Below are 27,908 nucleotides of genomic sequence, written 5' to 3' on the forward strand. Positions count from 1 at the left end.
GCAAGTCGGCATTGAACCACGGACCGACTTGAGGCCACACGACGGAATCACACGTTAATAATATGTGATAGCGTAACAGTATTATCGATAAAACAAAGGGACGTATTATAACGACTTCCTCTTGACCTGTTATGTGAAAATATTTACATACGATGATTTGGTTCCAGAAAAATTACAGTCACACAAGGAAAACGTTACCAGGAAATTATAATCGCAGCCACAAAACGCTTGTTATGATTGTACGCTGAGATTTCTCTGTATCACAAGAACATCCTGTTTCTTGCAATACAATATTTATGGGCGGAAATGTGGGAGCGAGTTTATATTTGCTGAAATTTACACAATCGCTTCGATCTTTATTTTGCGGAAACTGTTGAATCACGTGAAAATTTCATCAGCCTCACGAAAATCGCCATTTTATTATTAACATGACATCACATCTAGGAATTTCATCATACGCAGTAGTGGTTTTAAAGTGTGAAGTTGACGTCAGGCTCGTCTATCGCGAGCCACTAACCGATCGCAATGTCACCCCGGCGTCATTCAGGGCTTGAAGGTGATAGCTAGTCATTCACATTTTCTCTTTCGCCGAGACCTTTTAAACTCGCTGCGAGAAAACCTTTCCAATTGGTAGCAGTAATCTTGTAGGCGCCAGACAACAAGATGACGTGACAACAAGTGAAACAGTTTCCGCATTCGCACGTCACGTTTTACCTGTTTACGTTAGTTCGCGATGTGCGTCACAGCCGCATAGCTACCCTCAAATTTTCCCTTGTGACGTCACTCGGAGCGCTACGGGTCACGTGCCCGGGACCCTCGTAACCCGCGCGTAGGCGGCCCGTCTAATGAAAGCCTACATCAGGGAGAATAATAACTCCCCGGGAGTGGGCGATCACGTTTCCAAACTTAACTTTAACTTTTGATTACGCTCTCAAATGAACAAACGTTTTCTCTGGCTTCTCTCTCGTGCAATACTCCGCGTAATGGTCTGAATTAGTTACCCAACGAAACGGAGCGATAACAACAATTGATATTATATTTACATTAGCGATTGCTAACTGCGCAAATTGGAAGCGAAATCTGTGCAAATATATTTGTTGTGGAGGTGAATAACAGAGCGTTGGAATGTTTTAGAGCGGCGGCTAATTACTTCATGCAATCGTCTCAAGTTGTCAACATTGACAATGGCATGAGCTGATCGCGGGCACTGGAAAGTTATTTTAAACAAACTCGTGTACGACAGATGAGTTTGCGCTGGCGATAACCTTCGATCCCTCGCGGATATCACGGGCTGGATGAGGACATCCAGTACATGTATTTCAAGTTATTGATACCCGCAATGTGTCTCGTTAGTTTCTTCAATTTCAACCAAGGTCCTCAGAGCGTATAAAATGAGTTTAATTGCGGTCTTAAGAGGATAATAGGTGTCAAAACATTGGCAATGAGCGCTCACGCGCTGAGGTCGGCGCTCGTTCTCATATTTCTTATTCTTCTCTCCGGAGCACGAGGCCGCGCGTTGATGCACGAAAACTGTGCAGTTTCGCAACCAGCCGATTTCAATGTCATTGAGATCGGGCCCGATCGCTGCTCACGGCTCCAACTAATAATTGTACGTAAAAATAATGCGCTCAATGTCGATAACGGCGCAAGTGCCGCAGCCGCAGCATAACGTAACATGGACATGGCTAAACAAATGCCAGTTACGACGTTCTCGGCCGAGCCGTGTCGCTTACGACACGCTGAATGTCAAGCAAGCATTCAAGTTGAAACATAGGTTTTTGAGTGAGGCACAGTCGTTTGGGCTATAGTAGATGTTTTGGCCGGCATGTGCAGCGATGCGCGGGCGCTTGCGTCATTTCCTCTAGTTGACCGTGAACTGCGTGACGTCACACGGCTTTAATACGAGATTAGGATGCGCCCACGCCCGCCGCCGGTGTTGTCCGAATGTCCGGACACTCACTCCGTCACTCGCGTCCTGTCCACTCACTGACAGGTCACGGCGGAAGCGAAAACAATGACATTGCAACAACCCATTACAGCCTACAGCCGGGGAGATGATGACATCATGCACATATTTAAATTTCATTCTACATTAACACTAAGTATAGGGTAAATTCCGATGACCGCAATATTTAAGTAACAAGGAAATTATTTTCAAAGAATTATATTCGAAAATGCATTTTATGACACAGACTTGTTAAAAAAAAACATTACAAATAACATGAACACACGTTCGAATCTCATCAAATCCATTTTTTTCTGACAAATTGCTTCTAAAAGTTTCCTTTAGCGAATTAAAAAACGATTTAGAAAACGAGACGTCCGCCATTTCTTTTTTGCCTGCCATATGCATCAGTCGCAGTTTGAGGGTTTAATCGCAATTCTGGCCACCGTACGACCGGTTTCGTTTCTTTTTTTGTAAAGGTGAACGTTGGACGCATCGTACTCGTAAATCAATAAGACTGCAAATGAAAAAAGAAGTCTATTTATACGCAGATTGGGTTTACAAATACGTAGGACGAAGCTTCTGTATTTGGGAAGTCAGTTGGATACAGCTTACCGTGGGCGAAGATACAAAGTTATTTTTGTCGGAAAATATATATCTAACCGCCCTCAGACCTCGACTTAGAGATGAGAGGATATTTGTATGTGAAGTGTTTCACGAGAGAAATACGCTGGGAATTCAAGTTTACGCAAATCGCCCACGCTTTCTATTTGACGTAGACGTGAATGGAAATATCGTCTCGGATAAATCCGCCGCTGCCGGTTCGTTCGGAAGTCTCGCAAAAGGAAAATTTTAAGCAGTTACTCAAACATTGTTATTTCCAGCATTCAGAAGCTAGAAGAAGGAAAAAAAATAATATGTATAATTTATGTAAGTACATATATTAGGTTGACTGTTTTCTTAGTTTTTGTTCGATGAGTTTTGTTCACTTTGTGCCACATCGCTTAACCACTTTGAGAGTTTTTGTTTTCTTATACGCCAGGGACCACTGGGCGAGGTAAAGTAATTAATATGTCTCCCGACGCTCCAAGGTTTCGCGCTTGGCTAGTTTATAAATCCGCAACGAATCTTGATGAAATTCCAAAAAGAAACATTAGGAACACGCCAATTTGTTATTTTTAAAACTTCAATAAGATTGCATGTTAAACGATGAATCAACTTTTTGTTCTGGGTTTTTCAAAAAGCATCGGCTTAATAGGTACCAAACTAACCAATGAATCTATTTGAAGGTGCAGTATAAATAGCTACTTGGGGGAGTTTATGGCAAGGGTAAGTCGGTGATTCATCCCTGGCATTATGGTACCCTTTGTGATCCCTCCGGTTTTCCTACCCTCGCAGTGACGTCATCTATGCACTATGACGCATGCAGCCACTCACAGAATTCATCATCTCTTCTTGTCATTGTCACTGATTCATGCTACATTGTCGAGCACCACTGCACTTTTATGATGTCTGGATGCCAGTTTATAAATAACCAAAACGCATTCTTGAGGCGAGCTTAGGTCGTGAGCAGGCTGCCAGTATTACGCTTAAAACCAGAGTTCTTATGTCCCTCGCATAAACCTGAGAGTTACTTCTGGCTATAAAAGCTGCTACTCAGCCAACCAAGCTAAGTATAATTAGAGCATCCATAACGCTGATTTCTGTTATCCATCTTGTGTTTAATGTCCCAGAGCGGCGAGGCGGAGTCGCGTGGCGTCCCAAAACTCGTTCAGAGCGATCCTGCGTAACATCAGACTTGTTTATTTGGCACTTAGAAGAAGATACACGGTTTGTTTTGTTTCGCTGCGGGTAGTTTTCGGCGAAGGCCGTTGACCCTCGCGACGCGGATGCAATCACGGCCGACGCAGCTCCGGCCGAAACGGCGTAAGTGAACTTGCTCCAAGCCAGTTTTAAAACGCAAGGTAATAAAAATCTGCGCAAGAAAAATAAAATCCTGCGACCACAGCAGGGTCATGTTGCCGTCCCATGCAAAAAAACAACATTTACATGCATTTGTTGCTGGGGTGTAAAAAGTTATAGCATTCGGGATGCAAAGGTTAGCGATGCGTTTAGTCCGTATATCACCCTGGTCAGGAGGGCTCGGAGGAGTGTAATTGTAGAGATTTGCTGGCCGGTTCCGGCACGCGAGCCGCGCGCGCTCGCCGCCAGTTCCTCTTGAGCAATCACGTGGGAAAACTCGCCTTGCACAATGCAAGAGCTGGCTGCGTCCCCAGCTAATTGTCGGCACGTGTATGCGGTTTTTGCCGGTAGGGCGGTGTGAATGCACCCATCCCGATGGGGAGAAGGTCGCGTGCGCCCGTCGACTGTAAAAACTTTTTGCTTGCCATCTTTAATGAGCGTGCCTTATGCTCCGAGCGACTTCACACCCGAAGGTTAAGCCCGTTCAAGTTGAACCGCAGCGCCTTATCTGTCGGGCCCTGTCTTCGCCAGTCACGAGTGAGTGACTCACTCCGTGATATCACGGTGTGACATCGCCGTTGTTCTCCGTGCTGACTTGGAGATGCTAAAATAGGCCCGACCGCTACAGGACAAGGAGAGCCAGGATTGCACTACGGGTCTTCTCCTTTAAAGGGCCGGTGACTAGTACTGGGTAGATGAGCAATCGATAGTGACAAAGGTGAGGCTGCAGTGCGGCGAGTTGTGACACTCGTATCGGATAAGTGCGGGGTTACGCAAAGCTCGCAGATATGTCGACGCGCCGCGCCCGCGCCGCTTGCACAAGGTTTCGCAGACCTTTGTTTTACGCAACTAGATCGATTTAATGGCTAGTCGTGCGTTTTCTCAGCTAAACTGTAACGAAATAATTTCAACAGATTGTTGGGACAGGAAATCCGAAAAAAGGTAACAAAGCTCAGGAAGCAAATGGGATCACCGGATCTCCGCCCTTCCGATACAACAATAAACCTGTTGTGTGATGCGCCCCCTGGCAAGCAAGGTGGATGTCAACACAAAACCCATTATCGCTTTAGATGCTGTTCACAATCATTATTTACTTGTGTATGGATGGCGAGATTCATTGCGTGCGATGTCCGGCGATTCATTTCTTACGGCAAACGTGTCGGAGGACTATGGTCCGTTTTACTGCTACCCAAGGACGACAATCGCACAATTTGGCATACTTGCATCCGGTAGCGACGTCCGGTGTTTTCGTATCACCAAAAAAGGTGCGAACACGTATTATTTATAGTCATGACAAATGCCCCCGTCCGCCCGCTTATTGCATTTATTTTCGGGATGAGGAAGAGCCGTGGGTGTGTCCTGAAGCCAGTCTCCGTCTAACAACGATGTTGTGTAAAGTGACTCACGCCATCGGGAATGCGCTATTTATATCTAGACAGAAAGCTGGTATATCTGTGAGTAGTATAGTTAAGTGGTTATTCGGTTCGCTCATCAATTACGCGTGTTTGGTTTGAGTAGTTGCATTTTTAAAGCATTAGTTCCGCACGACCGAGGAGGCGCAGTGCGGCGCGGAGGCGACATTGGCCGAGTGGCGCGACCTCCGCGCGGCCGAGGCCGCTGGACGTGCCTCGGCCTGAACTAACAGCTCCAACACCAAATTCTGCTGAATCACTCCAGCTAAATCTGCAGTCGTGCCCTCGATACTGCATCGCAGATAAATACGGTCACACCCGCGCAAAACGTGCTGGTCACACGTGCCAAACGCAAAATCAGTTCTCCAGTTTCCAAAGGGACTATTGCACAAACAATAAAGCTTCAATTGAATTCGACTGCTACAACTAGCGAAACTGAGACGTACGACCGAATTGCCAGCTCGGTATTATGCAAATACATCGCTGTAATGTGGCCGCGTCTTGCACCATGAGGCTTTGGCAACGAGGTTTCAAAACGTTTTCAAAATATTCGATGTGGCTCAGGTAGGCGCCGATCGGATGCAGAATGTTAGGCCTAATTTAAATTGGGAAATTTAAATTGAAGCTTGCGTGTTTATGTAGATGGGGTTTTAGGATTGTTATACGGTTGCGTGGAATATTGATGGTGTCGATGTGTAGGGAGGAAATGGGCTGTCAGGCGGCGGCCGGGCCGGCATGCGCGGCGCGCGGCGTGTCTGCCGGCGCGACGACTCTTCGTGTACCAATTTGGCACATCCGTTAGCGAGCGCCAGCGGGCAGCCACCGACCGTAAATATCTCATCCCACCGTTGGCAAATGCGAAAGCTCTACATGTTCCCAGACAGTTATAAACTTAAGACAACTTAAACGGCACCATGCGAACTATAAATTGTGTGATCGGATCACGTTCTGATTCGCCGGTACCGTTAAAGAATGCAGCGTTCGAAATATCGGATTGCATAATCAAATGCCGAAGAGTCATCGCCATTGTTTGAACCGTATTTCGATCTATACCGCAATGACTTCTGAACACTGTATTACGCAAAAGCAAAAAAACTGGAGTTTTTGTTTTGCTACCTGGACTCGTTCGCTTGCTGATATTATTATTTTGGCCCGGTGTAGGCGGGATGGGTCTCGACAATACATTTGGGACAATTTTATACCTGAGCAATGTTTACAAAGGATTTCTAAATCATCATCTACGTCTGGGCTCCACTATGTCTGGTTTCTTACGATATCACGAAGACACTTTTTCTGGCAAATAGATACAAACAGCGTTGCTAATTATTGCAACAAAGAAAAACATTTCGGACAAAGGCTATTTGGTCCAGGATCTACTTCCGCCTCGTATCCTGTCGGCGCGGACAAATTGAAAATCCATTGTCAACGCGGCCCGACAAAAGCAGTTTACAGACAAACATCCGGCTTTCCGTTTTAAAAAGCGATTTGCAAGGGAAATGCAGCGCGAAATCCTTGTTTCTCTAAACCTTTCAAGATAAATCCGGGCAGGTACTGTTTTGATTGTTGCATCGCGTGTATAATTTGGATGCACCGCGTCTGCAGCGTGTAGGGCACCGCTACCTGCAGCGCCCTCGCGGCCTCGGCTTGCTTCCCCAAGGCCCGAGTCCGGATACACGAGATTTCTCTTCTCAGTTTCTAGAGGTAGTTTCACACGATATAGAGCTTATCTTTACCCGAGATAAATTTCCGAGGAGTAAATCAATTGTGGGCCACGTGGTCGCAGCAACAACGCTGAGAGCCGAGTGGAGTGAAAGTGCATATCGCTTGGCAACAGCGATTAATGCCCGCTCCGTAATGGTGCCATACTTTCAAGTTCACTAACGGTGCCTGCGTAGCCTACATACGACGTGAAGCAATGTCTGAGAACATCACAATGTTTAATTGACTCCATCGATGTGAAGTAGGTCTTTGTTTCGACAGATCCAAAATTAGATTGAGACTGCCAGCACTTCCCCGATTTTCATATCAAAGAGGACGTTTTCGTAAAGCAAAGGTGTTCTCATTACGGCGAGACGAGAAATATGCTCTTTACATCTCAAAGGATGATGGAATCAACGGCGAGTGTTAAGAAAATCCATTTCAGTGCGTCAAAGAGAGTCGTGGATCAATATTAATGTCCTTGTTTACCTTTGAGACGGCGGGGCTGCGGCTCCGATCGCGACCCTACAGGATGACTCGAATTTATAATCAGAGTCTCCTTTATACTGCGCGCTCCATGAGAACCGGGGTCGTAGGGCGGGACACTTGCTCGGGTTGCACCTTCACACGCATTCACTCATTATAATACACGCGAAGAAACAGCTGGTAGGGAAACTGACCACCGCGACATGTGAATAATCATTAGTTTTTATTAGGGCCGGACAAGGTCAGCTGCTCATTTATGCAAATCAACGATTGTCAAACTAGGACCATTTGAAAACACAAAGCTCCAAAGATGTCCTCTGGGAAAAGTGTTGGAGATAAAACGCATCTGCATTGGGACCGGATGGTTGACGAGGGTCAGTGATTAGTGGCACGCATCAGCTGCCTACCTGGCCGGGCGGACTGTTATTTTTCAGAATCTTTACGTTACGAAAAACTTAGGTTTCCGTTCCGACGTCGAACTTTAAACACATGGCAAAACTGGAAGCGCATCTGCAATATCCTGCTAATGAACTAACGGTCAGAAGAAATAGATATCATAACATGGCAGCAAGGTTGTGTTCCGTTTGCCTAATATGTATAAACACGCGCGGCCGGCGGATATTAGCATAATTGCATGCAGCGCTGTGCGCCTCCCAACTTGATCTTGCTGCAAGTTTGCGAATACAACTCGTCCCGCCGCCGCGTCTAATAACCAAATGCATGTAAAACATTTCAACTCGCAGCTGCAAGTTTGCCAAAGGCTCCGCTACTCTCGTCGCTATCACATAAAGAGTAGAGCAAAAGTTTTTGCATTCGAGCCAACCGCCGCCGAGTTTCCCGGCCCACTCGGTGGACTGACGCTTTTGACAAAGCCTCGATAGCGCGCCGCTGAAATGGAATTCAATTTTCCTTTTTCGCTTCAAAAGCGGACACAATCCGACATAAAGCTTAGCTTTTTACTGCGAATTGTGAGTTTTATTAGGAGCGGTCACGTCAAAACGCCCCCGTGCGTCCTGTGGCTCGGTGGACAAACGTAAACAAAGGTCAAAGAAACGATTCCAGCTCAAGTGGTGGCTGTGGGGGCGGGCTGCGTCAGGCCGGCGGGAGGGCGCGGGATCACGGTGACCGCGGCCTACGCTGAACTCATATTTCACACTGATTTCTCAAGACAGTAGCTTGTAAAAAATAAATAAAAAACTTCGGATATTAGTACAATACATTCTGAACCGAGATATAATCAACCCAGAGGAATGTTATTAAGTTAACAATCGCATTCATGCGTGATAGGGGCAGAGGTGAATAGATAAATGTTTCTTGAAGACGTCAAGGAATGTGCTTATTAATTTGGTAAGGGTGAGCGGTGAATAATGGAGTTTCCTTTTTCTAGCAAGAGGGTGAGTTCAGGTGAGCGGATAAGGGCGTGCAGGTACCCGCATGGCGGTGTCGTGTCGGTGACGTGCCGGTGCCGTGCCGTGCCGGCGCGGGGTCGGCCGGGGCCCTGACCCGCTTGCGCCGGTATTGTACGCAGCAATGACACCGCTCGCCTTGAGCCGCTAGCATTGCCGGAGATATTCGCAACAATGGAGGCTAGATAACGTTTCATAAGTTTGAAAATCCGACGGCTAACGAATGTCTGTCGTCGGTAGCTAATTACTTATTATTACTTAGTCAATGGCGATACTTTTCGTATTAATGTATTATTAGTGGTGTTGAGTAAATCTTTTGTTTACCGTCAATTGTCTTAACTCACGAGCCTAATAGTGTAGGAGTGACCTCAACCTTTCATTGAAAAAATAATGTTTTTGACGCTATTGCAAAATGCAACCTGCCTAGGCCTAAATGACAATTTTAACCGATAAACCGTTTAACACAGTTTGGGTTTTGTGTCGAAACGGCTGACTAAGACAATTAAGTCGCATGTAAATTGTCACTAATTAGATGATAAAGCTGGCTAATCGCTGTCGCACCACGCGTTATCAAGCGAAGAAAGGAAATGACGCGCTACTTAAATGTGAAGACTGTTTCCGTTTCCACTGCGTGTTTTTTTCATTGATTAAAAAGTAGTTTCTCACGATCGATGGTAGTGGGTGCGTGGACATAAAAAGCGAAGGAAGTGATCGCTTGATATCGATCAGGAGCCCGCGATTGCAGCCGTAGACACCAGCGGGGTTGCGACAGGTAGCTAGTTGGCAACATTTAGCACACAGCGAGCAATCGAATTGGCCGACAATTGTAACAAGATATACCGTTCGAAAACGGCTGGAAACGAGTCGGCGGATTACTCCACCGGTTACGCAAAGCAGCACATTATAAATGGGTGACTCACCTTTGGGGATCCGCGAAGACGAACTTCCTGAGCTTGAGATCTCTTAAAACGATGCCTTGTTCGTGACACGCTGCGACAGTTTCCGCCATTTGTCTGAAGAGCCGCCTGGCCTCGTGTTCTCTTAACCGCTTCCTCGCTCGCACGTATGAGTGTAGGTCTGAGTGGGAGCGAGGGAAGATGAGGTACACCCTCTTGTCGCCGACTAGAACTTCGTGCAAGGGGTTGACGTGCGGGTGTCCGTCCAGCCGGTAGTGCGCTTGCAGCAAGCTGCTGCAATCTCGCGACACCACCTAGGAACAACCATACACGTTAGGCTCGCCGGATCACTCTGGTTATACAATATACACTATTACAGTACACAATAGAGAGATATTGCGCACAGAACGTTGATTTCAATTCAATGACTAACGTTCTAAAAACATGTAACAAATGGATCCGCCGGTAAATCCTTTTTCTAACTTACAAAGGAGTCTTAAGCTGTTGGTTTGAAAGGGCTTAGTCTAATGTGAATAACAAGGTCCGTACTTCAGTAAATAGACTGACCCTTTGCGATTCAAGGCTGAGTTGGTTTCGAATAGACTTAGTCACGATGGGGTAGGAGCATAGAATTAAATATATATCTAGATTTATTAATCTTTTTGAGTATTTTTATTTAACTACAGTTAGTTAAATTTAACTGTTGCCTGCCGTCCCGTAAATGTCAACGACATTGTGGACGCGAATCCCAAATTGGATTTCCTGAACTGCGCACGAATAATGAATCACGTCGCGTGCTTTCAGTTATTTTATATTTTTTGACTCAGCCATGTTCGTAAATAGAGAGCTATAATTTCGTGATATTTTTACACAGCTTACGTCCAGACCTTTAGTCGCGACTCGCTTTTTCACGCGCCAGTCTAGATATTTGGGGCAATGTACTAAAATAAAACATGACCTATTTTGCTTATTGGCTATTTGCAGAAAGGGGCACTGATAAAAATTGCAATATTGACAGAATACTTGATAAATATTTGGAAACATTTTGCGACGAGCCAGGGCTTCACCTACTTCTGTTATCGCTTTTATATCGGTATTCAAACTGCGGGTCGCCAGCCTGTGCACATAGAAACTGCAAGGAAAAATACCAATGACTTTTCGTATCGTCAGGTTGAAATTGCGTATTGATTTGACTGTGTCTGGTTGAGCTCAGAACAAAAAGTAATTGTAGGGCGAGCGCACGCAGCCGCGTACTTGAATCGGAGGCAGTAAGTAATACGATCGTTTCGATTGTTTGCAGATTGATTGCGGTGGACCGCCTACGCCGGTACCGCGGCGGCGCGGGCCGCGAGGTTCATCCACGTACGACATTCACGCCCGCGTCTGTTAGCTCGCGAGCAGCGAGAGGTCATTGCCTGGCAGCGATGGAGGTGGCGCGGCGGGCTCGCTCAATGGCCCGGCGGCGGAGGGGAGGGCACTAGAGGGGGGCTATAGCCTCGCGGTGACATTCGGCGTGTTATCAGCTCCTCTATTTCACAATGTCAATGAGAAGGTCTCGCCTATTTTCGGCGGCGCCCAGGCCACGTGCGCGGCCGGTTGCTCTATCGAGTCCGTAGACACCGAATTCGGGGATTATGTTGAGCGATGATCTAATGACATAATTAGAAACGTATGTAGGTTGCTACCTACTACCTACTGAGATCATAAAACGTTTGGCGTAATAAACGTGGTATGTGTAGGTACAGCATTCAATATGTGGAGTGTTGGCAACAGAACGGGGCGGTGTTGTAAATATGCTCGGGCGTTTAGCAACGGAAATGTTGCCACACTTAACCTTGTTCAGTTCTCACGAGGGAAGTGGCTATTCTGTGCGCCTTGACAATACGTATGGGCTTTGTATGCTGGAACTATGTATCCTGTGTTGCCTAAAATTGGTAAGTAGCTAACACCTACTGGCGCGCTCTAGCTAGACACGAAGCTACATCAAATATTTCTGAACATGTACACTCTTCTACGATGGCGAAACGCGGTCTGTTCATACTTCATACATTTTGAGGACAAAAGTATCAATTACCAGCGTATTTTTTTACATATTGTTTAGTTGCTGTAAGCATGATTGATTGCGACAGGCGACACATGACATTGTACAGGCGGCGACCACTGCAATCGAGCTGAGCGAATGACGCGGCCATGACATATAAAGGCAGGTATGATACGAGATGCGATGTCGAATACTGCACGAGAAAAAATGCTATAAAAGGCTTTTGTTCGCCAGATTAAGCGGCAGGCGCGGCTTTTGAAATAAATCAATATTGATTTTTGATGTCCATTAAGGGTTCACAATCATCGTCGTGGTTTGGTTGAATGATCGTATCTTATTTTTTATTACTTGTGATTGTGATTCTAATGCTCATTGGATAGAGGATAATTTCTGTCATCAGATTCATCAGTCATTTAAAAACATATAGGTGTACATGTACTATGATATAAATTGGCAATAAGTAAACAGTCATGTAAATTGGGGCGAGATAAGAAAATTGCGAAAACGTAAATGTTCTGTATGCGTGTAAGCCACCTGTGATATGGAGACACGTTGCGAATTTTGATACGCCTTATCAGCGTCTTTACCTAAGACAACGTACCACTACCTATGTATGTGTTGGAACTTGGGCCATTATCAAAAAAGTAAACCTACCTATTGTTCGTTTTTATAATAAAACTAAAGGCCTAAAATTATGAAGCTTATCAGTTATCATTATCAATGGTATGCATAATATTAGCTTTCAGTCAGAACGTAATTTGTGATGGGCACACACACCAGACTTCGTAAGCAATTGAACATACGATTAGGGCTAAACAAAAGGAGAAGCGAAGGGTGGACAGCCTTTGATCGTGATATTTTATGTTGAAGTAGGTACCTAGGTCTTCATTTGATTCGGGAGTATGGTGATATAAAGTATGTATGTTATACATATATGTAAAGTAGGCAGTCTGTTATCTTTTTGACATGATAAGGAAACCTGTCTGAGTACCTATCTAACTACATAGGTGCTTAGTGCTTACATCTATCTAGGTACGTATTTCATATCGGTGTTTGTAGAGGTACCTAGAATTAAGGTGCCTATATCGACATAAGGAATGGATTGCCTTGAATGTTGACATGTCAAAATAGCAAAAGTTGTGCGACTCAGATTACTGCCTCCACATGTGGGCTTAAAAGTACCCAGGCTTATCTCCACATGGGGTCTAGCCGGATCCCGTGGGATAGAGAGCAACCCCTTCATATTTCCCTCTGTTAGATTATACTATTGATTCATTAATTACGAAACCCAGTGTAGCTTTATTGGTGAGAATTTTGTCATGTGGGTTATTTGTTATTATTGCATTGCATTTAGTAAACGCCAATAGTGAAATACCTACCTACTAGTTGGGTAATTCAGTGTTGGCAAGATAACTGTGGCTGTAGTAGTTATATCACAATATTCCACCAATATTCCTTTCGGATTTTAGCAACTGGACCTTATTATTGCACATAGAATTTCAATAGGATCTAGTCGGTCGACGTCCTAATAAGGATCTAGGTAATTTGGCCTGTCTAGTCGTTGACAATGACATGAATAACTAGCAAATAAGCAGATCTAGTAAATCAGGTCCTCAACATCAGAGACAAAGCCTAAACCTACCGTACCACCACACTACCTAGGTTTACCAGCGCCACCGATCTGTCAAATCTGACATCACTTGTATGGATCTGTCATTTGTATGACAGATCGACAGCGCTGATTATGGATTGTTGATTGTTTATGTAAGGATGGTACGGAACCTAACCATTCTGTTATACTGTGATGAGAGGAGATGCTATTGCAAAACTGTCCTGGCTTTGACTCACCTTACAGACGTATTCCTCCTCCGTCCGCACATCAACACACCGGCACAGCGACGAGCCTTCCACCTGCTCCAGCAGCAGATACTTGTCGGCCACCAGGGCTGCCTGGAACTGCTGGGGCTGCGGGCTGGCGGGGGCGGGCGGCGCGGGGGACGGGGGCGACGAGGCCAGCCGCTCCAGCGCCGGCGACGCCGCGCGCTCCGCTTTGCTATGCTCCCCAGACACCACCGCCGGCTTGCTCAGCCGCAGCGGCCACAGCAACGAAGGAGATCCGGGATCCATCACTACACACAACACTGTCACGGTTACACTGAAAGTTCACAACACACGCACACCCACACTGACTCAGGAACTACGATGAGATGGACATGATCTGGAAATAAAAATAAATTGTTATAAACTTTGCACTTTATTTATAAATAGCGAAACTACCAGGTTTCCAAATGTATTCGCAACCAGAGACAATAAAAATTTAGTAACACTGATTTAGTAAGGGAAATTACGTGGATAAATAAAGACTACGAGTACGAACCTTGAAATGATTTGACCGGAGTGGATATCGCACCAAAATTTGACTGTACGTGATGACGAAACGTTGTTGCTTCCGTCAAGAATTACAGGAAGTGTTTTGGAGCTGTAATTCGAGCACGAATTGACAGGCCAATATTTTGGCCCGGTGTCCGCTCGGGTGGTGGAGAATTAAATGAACACACGACTGACTCGCACCAACGCCATTGCGCGACTGCCGATGACGAAGCCGGCAACATTCGGCAAGCGACCGATCCAACGTCCAATGTCGACACACCGTCATCTTGCGTAGTACGCGAGCAACGTCGTGCTATTGAAACGCATAACGATCGCTCTACCCGTCTCTTTCTGTTGCAAGCGTTTACACAATACTCAGAAAGAGAGAGACTTCAATCATTCAATTTATATTTCGTACCTGTCAAAATGTTTACGTGTTCAAATGTGCGTACTTTTTTAAATTTGTTTTGTTCGGTTTTGTTCAAAAAGCTGAATTTGTTATGTAAGATAGTAATAATTAATTTACGATGATGAGATCAAAATTGCAAAATATGAGTACCTAAGTAGATAACAATACTTACTAGTTATACATGTAAGATGTCCGTAGTTAAGTAAGCATTTGATCATCATTATAAGATTCTTTATAGGTAGGTACTTATGACACTTAATAATTTATCACCTACTAATATTTTTTGGTTGTTAAGTACCTATAAAGAATCTTTAGTAGAGATGGTTCATGGTAAGTACCTACCTACTTACCAGGAAAGAAATTATATCTTTTTATGCTGGCAGCTTATAGGTACTTAGTTAAGTATAAATAGGAAGATTACTTACTTACATAATTTTATTCTTATTTGTATTTACAAATAAGAACCTAACTACTAACCTATTTATTTATGAATCAGTAATTTTAAATTGACTAGGCACAAAAAATAATTTTCTACAGTTCCTACAATATTGTAAAATATTAAAAATTATAAATTGCACCATAATTATACATTACAAGAACTCAATGGACGTTCTAACCTTTGTGTCATAGATACAATTTCCGATCGATGAGTGTTTTTTTTGGTTTGTCATAGTCTTCGTCAGCCTAGGTCGGGAACGGTCGAACAAATTTTGCTTGATTTCCTATGCACGTTTGAGGTTTTGACTAAGCTACCTTCCCTACTCTCCAATCTCTCCATCCACCCTTCTATTCTCATAATTAAAAAAAATGAAAATAAGTACTTTTCTAAAGCTTCTTTCCAAAATATAAAAGTAACAACCTGGCATGGAAGTAGAAAAGTTTTCTACTTCCATGCAACCTAGTTTACATAAATGTTCATCATGTTAAAATTTAAGTAGATAAGTTTATACTTCGGAATATGAGAAGTAATTAGGACACATAAACTCTTATTAGGTATATTAGGTCCGTATTGCAACTTATTTGGTAAAAAAAACTATTTGGCAATATTGTGCAATTTAATTGCAAGATTTAATACCTTTGCAGATGTTTTAGTCATCACAATCCCCTTCAGGGACGCTGATATATCTATTATCTACTCAGACAAGGTATATACTTTTATAAAATACGAATTTCTAACAAATAAGTAAGTGTAAGTAATAAAGGTTTTTTACATTTTAAAACAATTTACAAAAACCCCGATATCAACAATAACACAAAAAGTGTCCCGTTTATCGATATCAACTCTCGCACACACTAAACCCACCTCAGAATCTCCTTTCAAACTAAAAAGGCGTTTACCTCAACCGGTTCCAGATGACTCCTGCCTGATGATTCAGAGTCTTTGTCCTGCAGGAGGCATTCCTGGTGACGAGGCTGACCCCGAGAGGAGTCATCGCGGAAGATTGTGCTCAAGACTTTTTATTTTTAGAACGGGAGTGCGCTTTTTTGTGGGATGTTTTGAGTTTGAGGCAGCTTATCGATGTTTTATAAGTAGGTACTTACAGTTTTAAGTATTCTACAACCAGCTCCGTAAAAACTAAGAACTTGACAAACTATTCATAACTGTTAAGCTATTGTTGAAACTACCTACTTATCCTAATCCTAATAATATTATAAATGCGAAAGTAACTGTGTCTGTCTGTCTGTCTGTCTGTTACTCTTTCACGCCAAAACTACTGAACGGATTTGAATGAAATTTGGTATACATACGATCTAGACCCTGGGAAAGAACATAGGCTACTTTTTATTCCGGAATTCCCACGGGAAAACTTTTTAAGGCGAAGCGAAGCGCGCGGGAACAGCTAGTTATTTATAAATCCGTAATTCAGTGATATATACATATAGACTATTAAACTACCATTATTGCACCCGTACAGACTAATTAAGAGTTCTGTTCGGAAATTTACTGAAGACGTCACGATAAGACAAAGGGATACTCGTATAGGAAGAAGTGTTATTAGGTAAGTACTGGAATTGAAGTGATCGTAGTCTCCGTCCCTACCTTAAGAAAACTACTATACCCAAACTACTCATCTAGGTAGGTACTAGGTACACCTAGGTACTATTGGTATAAAGGTATAATCACTGGACAATATCGTTGTCTAAATCAATGAATTCATGAGAAACAGTGAATGCAGGTGACCTTGCAATTTTGATTGTGTTTGGAATTATAAATTAGTACCTACTCCTAGGTGCAGCGCAGACGGCAATCATGATCACGAATAAGAAACTGAAATGGTTAGGAAAAAACAACTTTTACTTGAGAATTATACTTTTATAATAATAGTTACTGAAAAACCCGATGGAAATAAGTAGGAAAGATGCCGTAGTGTTTTGATGAACATATTCAAATTCAAATTCAAATTCAAATATTCTTTATTTCTTTATATTCAGAGGTAGGTACATAGTATTACTACATACTCATTCGCCCTCAATCATAGCATTTATCATAGTCATATCATACGTCATGCATTCTAATCTAATATAACAGTAGTAACTATAGTTAGGAATCTCAAGCCATAGGGCAAAGTGGCATATGACTGGGGTGGCCAACCAATCGATCGTTGGTCTGTCCATCGATGTTAGCAAAAATATATTTAAGGTACTTATAGACGATATCGAGAAATATGTATCATTGGGAAATCCATTTGTGATTATAGTTAGCGTACCAAAGTCCTAAAGGAGCATAGTTGATAATACTAGATAATAATGTGATATCCAACCTACATTTTGAATCAGCACGTCGAGAAAACTGGCTTAGTCAATAATCTGTCAGTATTGCCTACTCGTACTAGTGGAATCCCATGTAGACAGCCACTTCCGTGTGAGTCACTCATTTAAATATTCGTCACAGTTATTTTGTTGAAGTGTCGTTGTCGTTATTTATTAGTGATAACGTTATGTGACGTGTCCGCGAGATAACGGGTCACTTGAGTGAGTTGTTTATGACGAGTCACTATGGTTTTCGGATGACCCAATACATGAGGGATAAAGTATCATGATCCCTGACACGAAAGAAGAAGAACACATGGCGCAAAGGCACAAAAAAAGTGTCAAAATTTCTGAGAGAACGCGAATGAGAGCTTTTGCCTCTACTTGTCGTGTCTTACGCCGTGTGCTAAGTTGTATATAATCAAAGGTGCTAGGTATGCTGATTAACTCTGAGTTGTACACTAGGTATGTATGTTGGCAACACCAACATTAATAATTAAAAACATAAAGTGTATTTCCGTTTCCCCTTCTTCTTCCATCTTGGTGTGAACTAATGTGTGTGTTCAGTACAATAAAACAGGGGCGCGATTCACATCTCAACCGAAATATTTGTAAAGCGATACGAACGAGTTACGAGATGAAATCCGCAATGTTCAAAAACGCGATTCATAACACACATACTTTGACCTCGTTTTCATATCGCTAGTTCGTATTTGGATCGCTTGAGTGAAATGAATGAAACTATAATTTTTTAATTGCCATGCAAAAATAATAAATACTACCACTAATTGTTTTAAATAATTTTGTTCCTACAATATATTTTGTTGGAATTAGTGTAGATAGCAAGTATCAAGAAACTGCTTTTTAATTCAACGTTGAAGAAATTCATAACCTGTGGCACTTTTGACAGCCGCCATGTTTAATTCATAAAAACTTTGATTTTCTTTGTGGGTTTCGAGTCAACGTACCTAGGAAATAAGAAGAAAGGAAATTAATTTAGAGAAAAACGACTGAGACATGTAAGTATCAATGTATTAACCTATTTTTTTTTAATATAACTGTTACCGGTTGTAGTCAAGAAGGTATTGTAATTTACGATGTATCCAATTTCTGTTTTGAATTGTTTTAGAATCATGAACGAGACGAATACTAGCAGCAGCAGAGTCTCCTACTCGCAGTTGGAGGCTCTGCTTGCTTTTATGGAGGAGCACCGGGAACTGGCTGCCGGGTTCCTAAGATCAACGGAAGCCCGGCACAAAAGCCAAAAGCTATGGGAGGAACTCGGGATCACTCTCAACTGCATAGGCGGGGGGTCAATTAAGACCGCGAAAGGGTGGTCTAAAGTATGAAAACAATGTCTATAAAAAAAATATTTAGTTTTGCTATCAGTTTACAAGATGTATGCATATTTATTTGATTTGTATATTTTGTAGTACTGGAGCGACTATAAGAATAAATTGAAGGCGCGGGTGAGGTCCCTCAACAAGTCCCACACTGGGACTGGAGGAGGGGGAGCACTAGGCCCTCCTCTGTCTGCAATAGAGGAGCGGGCAGTGGGGATAATGGGTCCCCAATTTGGAAAAAACATAAAAAATGTACAGGTTGACCCGCTGCCCCCTCTCAATTTAAATGAAGGTTGTTGTGTGGTAAGTATCTAATTGTTTATACTAAGACTTTCTATTTTATTTATTTATTGATTTTAACTCTATATTTTATACACAACACACAATGAAACGGTTAAATAAAGTAAGAATACCAGTATTTTTTAGAAAAATATATAATATAATAAATTACAGGTGCTTCCCTTTGGAGACGAAAACTGTCCGCCACCACCACCACCGCCACCTGCCACAACAGCCACTGTGACTAGTGGTGGCAATACTGCTACTACTAGTCATAGTGGCTTATATGAAAAACCTGAGCCTAATATTTCATGTAAGTGTGTATATTGATTAAATGTATGAAAGTGTTATACTCCATCAGTCTTTGGCTAAACATAGAACTATGTTTTTTTTAATTCAGATGCCACTGATAATGATGAGCATGGAAGCTCTACACCTATCAAAAGGATCAAAATGAAACGGCAGCGTGAGTATTTACTTTACAATATTTATATAAACCACAACACTGGCGAAAAGTGGGAGCAGCAATGCACATCTGCTTACCCCACAAGGGAGTCCATTAGGACAAGGCGTGTGTGTGTGTGTTTTTAAAGGCCAATAAGTCTTTTAATGAAAGAAACAGATGGTCAAGTGATCCAAGTGCTAACTCTTGTGTCTGAGTGCTATTAAATATGTATAGTTATTTCCTTTATAATTTCAGGTATTTCAACACCCAGAAGTGCATTGGCTGAAGCCAAAGCCGATGTATTCAACTTGCAACAAGAACAACTGCGCTGTGAGAGGGCCACGGCTTCAGCCCTCACAATGATAGCTGAAGCCATGAACCGTCAGGCTGCAGTGAATGAGAGGCAATGCAGGCTTCTTGAGGAGGGGCTCCTCATATGGAAAAAGGTAGGTTATTCCTAAATGTTTGGCTAAATAATAGAATAGAATTTAACTTTATTGTTACCCCAATAATGTGTTAGGAAAACTGGTGTTGAATATTTATGTTACTGTGTAGTTTTGTTAGTGTCTGTCTGTAATTTTTTAGACCAATATCATACTGAACTTTTTATTTTGTCTTTTCTAGGCTAATGAAAGGAGCAATGAAGACACTTAAAGTAAAGGTAAGGTATAATACATACAAACATAATTTATATCGGAATAAAAACAATTTTTGTATATGTTTTTACTATAAATTGATCCACAGATTTTAGCGGCGACGCAGTTGCGCGACCAGTGAAGCTCTGGCTTCGCGCCCGGCGTGGAGCGCGCGGTCCACGCGGCGCTGCTGCGGCTGCTGCGCGGGAGGATCCCGGCCCTGCGCATGAGCCTGGCCTTCAATGGCCTCACGCCTCTCTTCTTCCTCTTCTTCAGGCGTCAATTCCAACAGAGGAGCACCTGTTTTGCGCGCCACATTGTGCAACACCACACATGCGTTGACTATGCGGGCCGCCTTCTCCGGCTTGTAGTGCAACATTCGAGCTGCAAGCAAGCACCGCCAACGTGCCTTCAATACACCGATGCACCGCTCAACACAGTTACGTGTCTTGACGTGCATGTCGGTGTATAAGGCCTCGCGAGTTCCTGGGGTGGCATCCACAATAGGGGTCATCATTATCACCCGCTGAGCATATCCTGAGTCACCTTGAACAAACAATTTAGTTGCATTATTTTTTAGTTTAATTGTAATAAGAATGATTATGTTTGTATTGTGTTATTGTTACCTAAGAGCCACACAGCTTCCCCTTGGTCGTATAGACCCTGCAGGTATTCTTTCAGAGGGTGACCATTCCAAACAGCGGAGTCGTGAGTAGCCCCGCCGTGGCTGGCATCGACACTTAAAATAATAAGATCTGCGTCACATATCTGTAACAAACCAATATAGTTCCTAAATTGTTATGTTTTTATAGACTATATTTAATATAAGTACTTAATTAAAATAATTACTAACTGTGATTACCTAAGTTCCTATTTCCATTCATAGTTTAATAATTGTTAACAAAATATTGTATTATATAAGTATTAATAATTATACAAAAGGCTAAAAGCATTTTGTACCAGTCAACCTATAGGAGAGAAAATAAGACTTTACTCTTTGATTGCCATTATCTGTAGCTTTATTAAGTGGTAAAGGGACCTAATTACTACCTATATTTTTTTGTATTAGTCATAATTCATAGAATTTATTCTATCAATAAATAAAAAATACATGTATTACAATGTGTTTAATTCATTAGTAACTTACAATTTGCACATTGAGGGAATGTGTATGTTTTCGGTTGAAATATTCTTCCTCATTCTGCGCGGGCCTCAGGATGCAGACATGAGTGCCATCTATGCAGCCCACAATCCCGGGGAAATTATATACCTCAAAAAATCTGTAATAAAAAAACCACTTCAGCAACATATCCAGATAAGCCTAAAGCACAAGGGTAGGGACATACCCAGACGGTAAAATTTATTATATGCTTAATGCTTACCTTCGTTTTACAGTGTTCCTAGCTTCTGGTGTTCTAGGAAACACAATATATTTGGTTAATATTTGAGGATGGTTAAGTGCATCCGTCACTTCAGCTATAGCCCTCGACACAGTGGACTGGCACACACCGTGTGTAGCACCTTGCCCGACTCCTCTCTGGTATGACCCAGCAGCAAAAAAGCCAAGCGCAATTAAGACCTAAAACATGAACGTTATTAATGCTTATTTACTTCATAACAAAAACATATATCCATCCATTACATAAACATATATAGTCATGACTATAATCCCAGAGGGGATAGTCAGACAGTCACCGACTTTTCACTGTACACATCTAAATGTGCAGATTTCCTCACATGTTAGTTGAAAAAAAACATTGGCACATGCCAGGATTGGACTGGACCTTGGGACCTTATCCGTTATGCCACAAGAAGTTATAAGTTTATATACAAAATATTTACCTTTCTTGCCACTGATATATCTCTTGGGTCGGGGCGGTTTAAAAAGGGAGTTAACTCCTCTATAAGAGAGAGGACAGTCTCCTTCGGAAGCCTGTATGTGGCGACAAACTCCGCATCGGGCACATCGAAGGGGTCATTCCTCTCTCTCATATGGCGCAGCTGACGGCGGCGATTATCGACATCCACCCGGTGAGCTGCATCCAGAAGACGCAGGATTCTTTGAATCCGCCACATCTTAAATGAATAAAATGGTTACATTAATTATTTCGCAATATATAACAAATACATAAGGGAAAATTACGAATTCGGTAAAGATGGAAACGTACCTCGTAGGGACGGCTGTCCGGCTGAAAAATGGCTTGAAGATCTTGGAGAGATAACAAGGTCAATTTCACAGTTTTTTGCAGTATTTTTTCTGAAAACGATCTAACAATTTCACCCTTTTCTTCGAAAGTTTAAAATCGCATAAACGTCAAAATATGACAGATAAGCGATATCAAAAAGTTCAACAAAAATGACATGAATCGCGTCATTCTCCATTCCGTTCATTCATTTTGCGAACTCAAAACGATCTTACTATGTAGCTTGGGTTTTAGTGCCATGTGAATCGCAATTTGACACCTCGTTCGTAAAAATCTGAAAACGAGATGAAAGCGACGGGGTTTTTTGTGACACGAATCACGCTCCAGTTTTTATATTAATTACAAGACGTCTTTCAAGTTTCTACTACCACAAATCTACTCAGGACCGAATTTAACTCCAGCGCCCGCAGTCTACATTTATCGTTTCCAACAATGTAGGACTAGATAGTACCGACCGACACGCCAAAAAAAACAACAGGAAATATCGCGTTGGTATTTCTTCAAGTATAACACACAGGTTGGATATAGGTTGAATGGGTGGGATGGTACAAGAATAACAAGAAGTAGGTACTTTAATTAAATTGTACTTAACTAAAAACCAAAATTTTAGATACGGTGATCTAATATGATACGAATCGAGAGAATCATTATAATTATCTTCCCAGGTAGCCAACATGCATGGGCAATGATTTTTTAAATACCAAACAAGATTTCACAACATTATGTTAATAATGATATGACGGTAATGCTAATGAGTAAGTTCCCATGAAACATGAAATCATAGCCATGCTATTTATTTTATAGGATTACAAAGTCATCGGTTAATAAAGTAATGAGAAATATAAATAAGTACTTGGTACCTAGGTAGGTATCTAATATGGAAATGGAAAAGTTTCCCATACTGACGCTAAAGATTTGATAACTAATAGTTGTTTAAAAAAAAAAAATTAATATTACGCCGATTTTTATAGGTAGGTCGTTTTTGTATCTACCTATTAGTAAAGTTAAAGGTGCAAGAAAACTGAGTATTTTATTAAATATTACATAGAGCATAGAGAAGCGGTCTAGAAACTAGAAAACGTTAGCCTTCTGCCCGTGGCCCTTGCAACTGAGTATTTTATTAAATGTTAAAGGCTTACTTAAGCTCTAATTGCCACTTAAAATATTCAAAGTCAACAAGTCGATATTGCGCAAGAGCCCTAGTACAAGACTACAACCTACAAACATTTCGTCGGAAAACCAACGCAGTATCCTTCTATAGTAATTAGGTGGATATTGCTGCTTTTCGTAGTGTTTAGATCTGCTACCTACAAATATAATTAGGATCCAGTCGTAATGGATTAGTGGTTTTTTAAAGGAGCTGTGTTATCTCTGCGAAACGAAAGATTTAAAAAATATAATTTTCATTATTTGAAGCAGTCCAGTCAGGTACCTAACAGACTGGATCCTAATTATATTTGTAGGTAGCAGATCTAAACACTACGAAAAGCAGCAATATCCACCTAATTACTATAGAAGGATACTGCGTTGGTTTTCCGACGAAATGTTTGTAGGTAGTGGTAAGAGAGGGTTTCTTATTCACATACGTACAATAGTTATCAAGTTATTTTCAATATTGGCCCCTTTGTGTGGTTCCGTCAGTTTCTTAACTGTATAATTTTTGCAACACCCTGTATGCATGCGTGGTGCACAAAATGCAGTGCAACAGTGAGTACATAGTGAGGTCATGTTGCAGCTAATAAATAAAGCTAACCCAAATAGCCAAGGAGAACCGGCCCTGCCTTCAATTTGAGAGGAATTTGTGTGACAAAGTTTGGATATCTGTTGCGAATTCTGCGTGCGTAGATTGATCGGCCGATTTTGAAACGATTTATTACATTGTGTCTAAATAAGTAATAAACAATAGTATGAATGATTTAGTTGCTCAATTTACATGGGTCAATACAAATAGGTAAACTAGATACTTATTTACAATGACATGACTCCATGTACCTACATATAGTTACAGGCTTGTCTTGAAAATCCAGAGGTACTGAGTTAGATGCCCCGGTGGCACGGTACCTACTCGTACTATCATATCTACCTTAGTTATAGGTGTTAAACGAGCTTCATATTCTTACTTGACCCAGTTTTGGATTTCCGAAAATCTACTCAAGTAGTGCAGAACAACCGGACGACCGGACGGCGTACTCTAGTGGTTAGATAATACTGATTGTTGTAGCGGGGGCCTCGGGTTCACTTCCCGACCGCGGTAGATGTAGGTTTAACTATGGACGGTGATCTTGGGTGTGCCTGATTTAATTATGTTAACATCTTAACACCATTATTGTATCTACACTACATAAATCTGTACCTAGATAGGCACCTAGTAGAGTAGTAGAGTAGGTATGCATCCACGGACTGAGCGAATGTTTGGAGACAAAAAACGTGATCAAAGTGCTCTCGGATATGTTGATACCTATCCGAGATTAGCCATTCAAGGACTCGGATGTTGCTCTATTTTTAGACGAGAGTTCTAGGATCTTTCGACCCTACTTTATTCTACACTCACGGGCAATAAAAAGGTTCCACTGAGAAAATTACCAAATTACTCCTAAACGGAAAAGGCTAGCTTAATCACCTCTTCTACAACAGTGTATGTAATTCGGATCGAACTTCGAACAATGCGCGACGTCAATGAGAAAAACACCATTACCTACCCAATAATTAGCTAAAATATCATCGACTGCTGATAGGTACTGAGGTATTGGTATTTTTGTAACTTTACCCAAACACAAGAGGCATTGTGTACCGAGCAGGTTGCGTATAAAGCCGACAGACCTTGGCCACTGACATTGGCATACAGAGGTAATGAATTTCACTGCGTTATGAAATGTTGCGATAATGTTACCGAAATGCTAAAATTGCGTGCCTAATAATTTGGACAGATCTTTATAAATGCTATTTTTATACACCGATCAAAAATGTGGCTTGCCTATTGGACTGATTTTCGAACCAGTTTGTTTAGTGTTTGTCTGAGAGGTGACTGAATGGTTGTTGGGTAGAAATTGCTGTATGCGATAAGCCGGATTGGTTTTTTCCCTGATATTGCAAATAAAGAGAGGGCAACCCACTGGCCCTTGAGGAATATTGTGTTGTGACTTCATCGAATATTCTTAGGACATGTATCATTAAAATTATTTCAAATGTCCCCTTTGTCATCTCTATAGGATTTTTCTTTCAATCTTCTGTAATGCTTTTAACTGAATATTATAAAATTTAGCGTAACATTATTTTGGCTGGTCTAGACTAGAATAGTAGGTTGTATACATAAAATTGTTCTAACCTCCTTACTTAAGCGCACTTACCTATACTTATATTAATTATAATTGTAAATTATATAAATTATGTAAATAATTGTATGTTAATGATTAATGTAAAAAATTCATGTGATATATTTTTACCATAGAGGCATAACATTTTTGATTATAATGATGATATGAAATATTCAGTAAGAGGCTCAGCATATTTTTCTGTAATGTGTAATACATTACTTTGCAATTCAGTGAAATATGACGCAATCCTTTAGGCTGACATCTCCCTGCGCAAGAGTTGCTGAACTTAAACAATATTTGGCAATCTTATGATTTGTCTCTACCTTACAATATACAACTCAATGAAAAATTAATTGTTTGGTGTTGTTAAGTGTAAATTAATTTAATAGGTTGCTAAGGTGTATACCTAACTAGAAGCTAAATGGGTAGATGTTGTATAGGAAAATAATATAATATAATAATATAAACACTCACACCTTGTACTAATGTACTCCCTTGCGGGGTAGGCAGAGGTGCATTGCTGCACCCACTGTGTAGGAAAATCTTGGATTATAAGTACTAAACTGCCTAAATATGTCAGTACCCGTGTGTGTAAATTTTATTTACTAAGGGCCTGTTTCACAATGTCTCAATGGTTACCTGTGGGATAAAACTCATGCTGTCACTCTCTGTAAATATGTTTTAGACAGTGACAGCATGACTTTAGTCCCACTGGTAGCCAGCCACTATCTAGACATTGTGAAACAGGCCCTAAGTCTTATAAGAAATTTTACTCCGCTAATAGTACTCCAGTTGGAACCTATTTACAACAACTCAGCGTTTTGAAAAGAAACGAAAATCTTAGTTCGAAACGGCTTTTATTCGCAGACCGCAGTGTAATATAAGTATTAAGTACCCTGTCTTATGTCTATATACATTTTTGTGTAGTATTATATTAGGCCCTTACATATGAAATTGGCGTTTTGTCGTACTGGCCACTTTGATCTCAAATATTACCTTTATGGTTAGGAATTCCAAATTCAAATTCATACAGCTATTTACTCATGCATTTGTGTTTCAAACCCCCTAATTCATTTGTTTTTTATTCTTTTGTTTTTTTCTTTGTGTCACTCTGTTTACAAAATGGAAAACTTGAAATATCGCGTTATTTACGAGTATGAGTTCCACCGTGGCACCAGTGCTGCAGAAACGGCTCGAAGGATTAATGATGTGTATGGTGACGGTGTCGCAAAAGAAAACACAGTGCGTTTTTGGTTCCAACGTTTTCGTTCTGGAAATTTCGACCTGCAGAACAAGCCTCGTGGACGGCCGGAGACCAAAGTTGATAATTAAGAATTGAAGGCTATTGTGGAAGCGGATCCATCGCAAACCACGTCCGAGTTAGCTGCAGGCTCCGGTGTTAGTGATAAAACTATTCTAATCCACTTGAAGCAAATTGGGAAGGTGAAAAAGCTTGATAGGTGGGTACCTCATGAATTGAGTGAAGCAAACCGACAAACGCGCGTCGACTGCTGCGTTACGTTACTCAACCGGCACAATAATGAAGGAATTTTAAATCGAATCATTACCTGTGATGAAAAGTGGATCCTCTACGATAATCGGAAGCGGTCATCGCAATGGCTGAACCCTGGCGAACCAGCCAAATCCTGCCCTAAGCGAAAATTGACTAAAAAAAAGTTGCTTGTAAGTGTTTGGTGGACTAGTGCCGGTGTAGTTCACTACAGTTTTCTTAAATCTGGCCAGACGATTACGGCAGATATCTATTGTCAGCAACTGCAAACCATGATGGAAAAGCTAGCTGCTAAACAACCGAGGCTGGTCAATCGCTCTAGGCCACTGCTGCTTCAGGACAACGCTAGACCACACACTGCACAACAGACGGCTACCAAATTAGAGGAGCTTCAATTAGAATGTCTTAGACATCCACCGTACTCTCCGGACCTTGCTCCAACAGATTACCATTTTTTTCGCAATTTGGATAACTACTTGCAAGGAAAAAAATTCAACTCCGATGGGGCAGTCCAAACCGCCTTCAAAGATTTTATTGATTCCCGCCCGAATGTTTTTTTTAGTAAGGGGATCAATGAACTACCTATGAGATGGCAAAAGTGCATACATAGCAATGGTACATACTTTGATTAATTTAATATAGGGTAAATCGTGGTATAACTGGCATGTGTCAGTAACTGGCTATAAATTTTTTGACTATAAAACTAAATATATTAAGCTTTTGGATATAGTAAGACCATCTTTGATGTGTTTACAGCAATCTCCAATTATTCATTGATATTATAGTTTAATTTTACGCCGCT

General features: G+C 41.6%; 3 protein-coding genes across 4 annotated transcripts in view; 1 reads left to right on the plus strand and 2 right to left on the minus strand.

The window, feature by feature from the left end:
• LOC105397922 (tribbles homolog 2) overlaps positions 1-14,453 on the minus strand; it is a 29,803-nt gene extending 15,350 nt beyond the window's left edge. The window contains exons 1-3 of the mRNA XM_011569942.3: positions 14,224-14,453; positions 13,695-14,064; positions 9,830-10,119 (exon numbers count right to left, since the gene is read on the minus strand). Of these exons, the coding sequence (XP_011568244.3) occupies positions 9,830-10,119; positions 13,695-13,973 (569 nt within the window). The 5' untranslated portion in view covers positions 13,974-14,064; positions 14,224-14,453. The remainder of the gene's footprint in view (positions 1-9,829; positions 10,120-13,694; positions 14,065-14,223) is intronic.
• A 3,505-nt stretch (positions 14,454-17,958) lies between these two features.
• Positions 17,959-21,194, plus strand: LOC125490918. 2 transcript variants are annotated; one of them, XM_048631434.1, is made up of 8 exons: positions 17,959-18,395; positions 18,506-18,719; positions 18,810-19,022; positions 19,173-19,311; positions 19,399-19,464; positions 19,699-19,889; positions 20,068-20,104; positions 20,188-21,194. In XM_048631434.1, exons 2-7 carry the CDS (start codon positions 18,510-18,512, stop codon positions 20,095-20,097), a joined length of 849 nt encoding a protein of 282 aa, XP_048487391.1. In that variant the 5' UTR covers positions 17,959-18,395; positions 18,506-18,509; the 3' UTR covers positions 20,098-20,104; positions 20,188-21,194. The 2 variants fall into 2 exon arrangements, with proteins under 2 accessions (XP_048487391.1, XP_048487386.1); XM_048631429.1 differs by lacking the exon at positions 17,959-18,395 and having other exon boundaries at positions 18,419-18,719.
• On the minus strand, positions 20,099-22,611 carry LOC125490914 (putative nuclease HARBI1). The gene is made up of 6 exons (XM_048631417.1): positions 22,247-22,611; positions 21,921-22,154; positions 21,461-21,657; positions 21,226-21,358; positions 20,705-20,846; positions 20,099-20,624 (listed from the first exon to the last, which is right to left on the minus strand). The coding sequence occupies exons 2-6, from the start codon at positions 22,152-22,154 to the stop codon at positions 20,191-20,193; spliced, it is 1,140 nt and encodes a 379-aa protein (XP_048487374.1). The 5' UTR covers positions 22,247-22,611; the 3' UTR covers positions 20,099-20,190.
• Between the last annotated feature and the right edge of the window lie 5,297 nt (positions 22,612-27,908).

The sequence above is a fragment of the Plutella xylostella genome, chromosome 4, assembly GCF_932276165.1.
Source record: "Plutella xylostella chromosome 4, ilPluXylo3.1, whole genome shotgun sequence".
In the NCBI taxonomy this organism is placed as follows: Eukaryota; Metazoa; Arthropoda; class Insecta; order Lepidoptera; family Plutellidae; genus Plutella; species Plutella xylostella.